The sequence below is a fragment of the Limanda limanda genome, chromosome 12 (assembly GCF_963576545.1).
Source record: "Limanda limanda chromosome 12, fLimLim1.1, whole genome shotgun sequence".
In the NCBI taxonomy this organism is placed as follows: Eukaryota; Metazoa; Chordata; class Actinopteri; order Pleuronectiformes; family Pleuronectidae; genus Limanda; species Limanda limanda.
The window spans coordinates 12,999,418-13,005,848 of record NC_083647.1 but is presented as its reverse complement, the minus strand read 5'-3'; the positions used below and the strand labels follow the sequence as shown (position 1 = coordinate 13,005,848).

Below are 6,431 nucleotides of genomic sequence, written 5' to 3'. Positions count from 1 at the left end.
GCTCAAAATCCAATGATGCTCAACTTGTCAAAGGCCCGGGGCCAGTCAGATCATTTACTGCTACAATAAAATCAGATTGATTTACAGGCATAACTTTGGTTGCACTTGCAGCAACTAGTCTCCTAAAGGTATTTTACACTGTTCTGTACAGTTCACTCCAAGGCCACAGTCAGCACCTAGACACCATGACTGCAGGTGTTGCTTCTAGTCTACCCTGTGCGCATTTTACAGGTAGTTGAGAAAGACATTTCAGATCAGACACCCATTGGGAATCAAACATGTAAACGTTTTACAAAAATAAATTCCGCCCACCAGTTGTGAGCTCAACATACAGTAGAAATAGCTGGCCTTATAAAAATATAGTGATTTCTCTCAACAGTTCTCGGAACGTTCGCTGGGAAGCTGAGGTTTGAGGAAACAAGGAGGTGGGTGAGGAGGCGTGGCGGGACTTGGGTGTGTATGTGAGGTGGGGGGGCTGATTGAGGGTGGGTCAGAGGAAGGGACGCCCCACAGTGACGGACTGTGCTTCTCAGTGCCGGCTGCAGCGACAGCGAGCTGTCCTTAGTGGATGTTGAGGTTCCTGAAGTAGTCGAACGTTGCGCCCAGGGCCCAGCTGGTCTCTACATTGTTCACCTTCTTGGCGAGCTGTTGAAAAGAGGAAGAGGAGGATCTCCGTCAAAATCACAGAGCAACATGTTTAAGTCTTGTGAAACCCCAACAGAATATGGTTTGCTTATTTCTTCGACGCCCATAACCACTGTCCGCAATGACCCAGCATTGTTTTCCTCACCTGCAGCACAGTGTTGTCCTTGAAGCCAAATCCCTCCTTTAGCAGACAAGTGATATATGTCATATCCATGCAGAGGAAGGGGCTGATCACACGGTATTTGGTCATTTTGTTGCACACTGCAAACACAAGAAGCCACAGCTTTCAGACATGACAATAACACAGGTTTCACATACATCTGACGAAAAAAGGAGCATTTGTTGCATCATATGATAACAGTAACGTGTATTTCTAACCCCCGTGCTACGTGATTAGGAGACCTTTCTGTTTTTGTTTTGGCTGCATAAACAGGGAGGTGCGAGGAGAGTGGCTGAGGGTCAGCACAAGGCTGCGGGTGGGCGGGGGTCTTAACCAGGTTGGTACACAGCGTATGTGTCAGGCCGCAGGTGGTGTGTGGCTGTCAGGTGCCCTCCTGCCTGGGCCAGACAGACATCGTCAGCTCGGCTGCCAGCGCTCAGCCAGACTCGCTCCTCCAGATCATGTGACAGGGTTCTCACAAACACTAACAGCCTTATATAACACATCGACTCGCTCTGTACACTGCTCGCTATAAATCTGCTCCTACACGGACACTACAGTCACAAACCTGAGCCTGATCCGCATTCCCAGTATCTGTTAGACGTGCTAAAAATGTTTATAGTCATGTTAACATGTATTTACCCTGCAATAAAATACATCTGTCTTTTAATCCATCTCCATCACGCATTTTAGCAAACAATCGTTTACATTCTACTGTTGTAATAAATTCGGTTTTGGCAGGATAAGCTGTGCCAAATTGGCGCCATTGTACCAAATGTTTTGGGAACAAACAAGCTGTTTAGAGCGTAGTCTGTTTGGGTGGTTGGGTGACTGACTGATATATTTAACTTCTAAGATTGTCGGTTTCATACACAAGTGGATTCAACCCTGGAGAACATAACAAGCAACTCTTACCTTCCTTGGCTCTCTTCTTAAAATCCCTCACTTCAAGCGAACCACCTCGACTGCCATCTTTGCAGGAAGAAAAACAAACATGCAATTTGAGTACTGATTTGGTGCAAAGCATGATAATTAGTATGACAGATGGTGGCGCTGGAAGGTGACGCCTTGGTCTGTGCCCACTCACCAATGAGGCCAGACTCCACAGCTCTGTCGAAGTAGTAGGAGAAAGCGTAGAAGACGCTGCTGCCCTTCACCTCATAGGGCTGGTGCACTATTCCCTTGATGACTTTCATCACCTCATAGTAGCACAGTTTATATCCTGCGTAGCCTGAAAGACAAGATAGAAGATGTAGTTTTACTTTACAATGGTTTCACTCAATGAAACGTGGAGGAAACAGTCAGTTTAAGGTGCCCTGAGGCAGCAATGGATGGAATGCAACTGGGAGAGTATGAGGTCAGCCACGGGTTGTAGCCGTGGGTTCACCAGATAATATACCAGGGAAGCCCCAGAAGGACGAGTTTCCCACAGCCCAACGGGTATGGTTGGCACTGATGTGCCGGCAAAACCATGTGCTGACAAGAGCGACAGTTAGCACGTCCCTGTCGAGCTGACTATTTTTACCACATAATTGTGAGCGGTCCAGATCAAGCCGCTCGTTACACAAAAAAAAATAACAACTCAGGGACAAGCCCAGCATCTTTTGGCCACTTGACTGTGGTATGGGAGTGACTGCCTTATTTGTGAACTTAACTGACAGTTTTCTCTTGTTTAAATACAAGGTTGAGTGCAATATAATTGTTCAAGAGGGAAGAAGATGGAGACAGAGTGAGAGAGAGAGAATGACATAACATGCGTTTGGCGCCAAGGTTACAGGAGCTTCAGCGGGAAAGTGTTCTCGTGTGAGAATGGATTGTACTGTACTCTATTGTGTTCCACAGTCGAGAAAGGAATGCACGGATCGCTGAAACCGAGGCTCTGGGAAGCCAATCAAAACCTCAGAGGGCTTTTATCTTACCGTTTGGAACCCCGCTAACTTTGTAGGTGGTTCCTCCAAAAGTCACATCTTCTCTGAACTTTTTCGGGAGGCAGGAGCTGGTGAAGATTTTCCAGTCTAGACCTGGGAACACAAAAAAGGAACCGTTCGTCATCTTCCACCCACTACATTTATTAAAATGGGGCAAACAGAGAGGCAATAAAAGGTTCTAGAAACTCTACCTTCAGCTCCTAGTGCTCCAAGAGTCGCCAGTCGAGCTGCATACAGGCCGTTTCCAAGGTAACTGTGATGGTGACACACACTTATTGTAAGTTTTGGATCGAATACTAATAGATTCATTTTCATGAGCAATACCAAACCTATAGAGAATATAGCATATACTGGGGGTTACTGACCTGTGTGTGTAGACTTGATACGTGTTGTTGAACAGGTTGAAATTGGCAATGTAACTGGTTGGTGCAGACTGGACCGTTTTCTGTTGGATAGACAAAATATGCTTAGTTGTGTTTTTTTGGTTTGAACGTTTAGAAAGAGATGCATGAAATATGTTATTCACCCTTGACTTGGGAAGGAATGTGATTTGTGTCGATCCTCCACCCAAATCCAGGATCCCCACCGTCCTCCTTGTGTTGGAGTACAAGTGTCCTGTAGGAAGTAAGCACAAAGTCAAACTCAGGACTCTGGAAGAAGGAAACTTCCTCATCAGCACAACAAACAAGGAGACACAGTGTGGTCGTGTGTCTTTATCTCTAATTTTAGTATTTGTTCCTTTGTTGACAACCACCAGAGCCAGGATGATGCACGCTCATGTATCGTCAGTGCCCACCAAGAGGGGAAACACCTTATTGGTTTGTCGTGTAAAATAAACTTGATGGCACCAATGGAAAAAAAAATGTGTGTTTGTGACCTGAGTGGGGCCAGTGACTCAAACTCATAAACCTCAGACAGGAGACAAGAGTCTTTCACTGCCGGACCTCTGTGTACACTGCAGCCTCAGGCATGAGCCTCCTAACCACTAACACTGCCATAGCGAAACACAAGCAATGTCTTACCTGTGAGGAAGTTCACCGTGACCCAGGCGAGGATTCCTGAAAGGGCACACGGGGGGAAGAGGGTGCATTAGTACAGACCTGAGAAGTGATCACGGCTCCCACAAAATAAACAGGGGATGATTTATAGTCATATTCTCCTTCATTAGGGACAAGGTTTAAAGTTACAGTGTCTGTCCATCAGCCTGTGGGCTCACGGACCAACCCAGATAATTACAATTGTCTCAGATGTCAAGTTATTGCACTCGTAAAGTGAGGATAATGAACGGCACATGGTGTGTGAAGAAACGTAACACAAGTGTCTTAATGAGTGATGTGGAGGATCACGCTAAATTATTGGGTGTGGGACTCACGCTGGCATATTTATTTGTCTCAGGGAGGTGGGAACAGACCTCGTGTTAAATGAATTAGGAGAGCAGAGGAGTGTTTGATACTTGTTCTTTAAGCACCTGATCAAACAATATCACCCATGTCAAAGACAATTAAAATGTTTTGTGCAGAGTGCAAATTAGTGAGAGGGCATTTAAAGACAACCCACCTTCGTTTGTTCCGTTCATGATGGAAACACTGTTGCTTGGCACGAAGAAGGGAGACTCCTCGAACACCTCTTGTACCTGTGGAATACATATCTCTTTTAGAATGATCTACTACAAAACAACTAAACCCAACCACATATTCAAATACGGCCCCATTGTTGGGATACAGACTCTCCAGACTTTGGAAGAAAAACTGTCTTTTAGATTGACAGATAACTCAGCCACAAGCTCGGCTGGAACAGTAGCCTGGATTTAATACTTTAAATGACAAATATGGTTACTCCACACAACCCCATAACAGATGTTTTTTTGCAACATGATAGCCACCAAATGGGCACAGACTCGCTGCCTTTTTTTGCAGTGACACTTGTAGGCACTTAGTGGTTTCTCATCCCCGCTCCTTGGCGGGACGGGTGGTGTCTGTGCCAAACTGTCTGAGGGCAGAGGAGGAAAAAAAAACTCAAATGCGCCTCACCTCCTTCAGAAGAGCTTTGGCCTTTTCCTCAGGCAGCAGGCGAAGACCCGCCGTGGCCTTCAGCACCACCGGGGTCCTCCTCCACTCGTCCTCCGGCACCGTCTTCTTGGCGATCTTCAGCAGCTGACGGACGGTGTTGCCACCCTGAAGAAAAAGATGGCAATCAGGTACAGGCGGCAAGACAAAAAATCTCACAGACAAACTAAATATTTCATAACTAAACTAAGACATTTAACATTTGGTGATTAAGTCAATACAGCAGACAGGAGTGGGCAGTAGTGGCAGTATCACCAGGGGTGTGATTTTCTAATTACACCATGTTTACTTTATAGGAGCCCAACCCCGAGATAAAAAAAACCTCAGTGGTTTAGTGGTTTGCAGACGGCGAACAACTCCCTAATATGATAATTACTATTAAGTGCTGGTGCAAACACAGGTACCTACCTCCTCAGGGTTGTCCTTATAGGCAGACAGTCCAGGCTTCACAGCGTTGTACAGTTCATTGTCAAGAACTGGCAGCTCCACTAAAAAAAAAAAAAGAAGAGAGATGGATCATAAACCAGAGGGGTCACAGTGTAAGGATCAGGGTTGTGTAATTCATGTAATTGCATGGTTTTTCTTCATGGTATTTAGACTGTTGCACTTCACCTACATCCTGGTTGAGTTTCAGAAGGTTTGCTTCCTACACAGTCAGAGTCATAACATGCAAATTAAAGGTCTTTTTCAGAGGCTGTATCACCCTGAGCACTTTGCCGGTGTCCCTACACCACACAGGGAATGACCTAGGTCCCAGACAGAGTGGGAGCCAGCAGCATGTGCAGAGGGAGGGAGAGAGACATTCACTCATTCAGAGAGAGAGACAGAGAGAGAGAGGTGCACTCACCTGGGTCCTTCTGGATGAACTTGTAGATGTGGATCCTGGTGCCGGTGCTCCCGGCGTCGAACATGATCCCGTAGAACACCCGGCTCAGGTTCGCGGGGGGGGAGGAGGCTTCGATCACCGCCTGGTACACCTCGGGCCGGTGGTAGGGTTCGGGCGCCGGGTGCACCACCTCGGGCACCGGGTGGAGAGCCTCGGGCAGCGGCGGGATGACCTCGGGCGCCGGGTGGAAGACCTCGGGGATGTGCGGGTAGGTGGGCACGCCGGGCTGGGGGTCGGCCGCCTCGGGCAGCAGGTTCTCCGTGTGGGCGGAGTGATCCCGGTAGCGGTAGCGGTGCGGGGAGTAGCGGTGGTGCCGGTAGTAGGTCGCCTCCGCCGAGAGGAGCCCGGCCAGGAGCCACGTGGATACGGCGAGGAGCAATCTCAGCGTGGACATGGTGTTTGAGAGGAGGAGAAGAAGAAGAAGCAGAGGAGGAGAAGCTTGGTTGGATGCTGGGGTGAGAGGTCCTGCACACAGATAGAGAGGGAGAGAGAGAGAGAGAGAGAGAGAGAGAGAGAAGGAGCTGAGGAGATGGAAAGAGGCAGAGTGGATGCGATGCACTCTCAGGACTGTCCGGTCCTCTGTTTACACTATATAAAGACATAAGGGCCTGGCGAGGGGCCACACCGGGAGCAGCCGTCCACCAATCCGGTGTGGGTCCATCCCTCCATCCCAGCTCCATCAGCCGAGCCCCCTCCCGGGAGCTGGGCCGGAGCAGCACTACCTGCCCACCGGCTCCAGAGGAGGA

The 6,431-nt window shown here is 48.2% G+C and overlaps 1 protein-coding gene across 1 annotated transcript; it reads right to left on the bottom strand.

The window, feature by feature from the left end:
- Window positions 1-561: 561 nt before the first annotated feature.
- Window positions 562-6,079, bottom strand: entpd5a (ectonucleoside triphosphate diphosphohydrolase 5a). The gene is made up of 13 exons (XM_061083417.1): window positions 5,647-6,079; window positions 5,208-5,287; window positions 4,764-4,907; window positions 4,291-4,366; window positions 3,756-3,791; window positions 3,260-3,348; window positions 3,099-3,178; window positions 2,925-2,986; window positions 2,725-2,826; window positions 1,893-2,036; window positions 1,721-1,777; window positions 791-906; window positions 562-645 (listed from the first exon to the last, which is right to left on the bottom strand). The coding sequence occupies exons 1-13, from the start codon at window positions 6,077-6,079 to the stop codon at window positions 562-564; spliced, it is 1,503 nt and encodes a 500-aa protein (XP_060939400.1).
- Window positions 6,080-6,431: the final 352 nt, after the last annotated feature.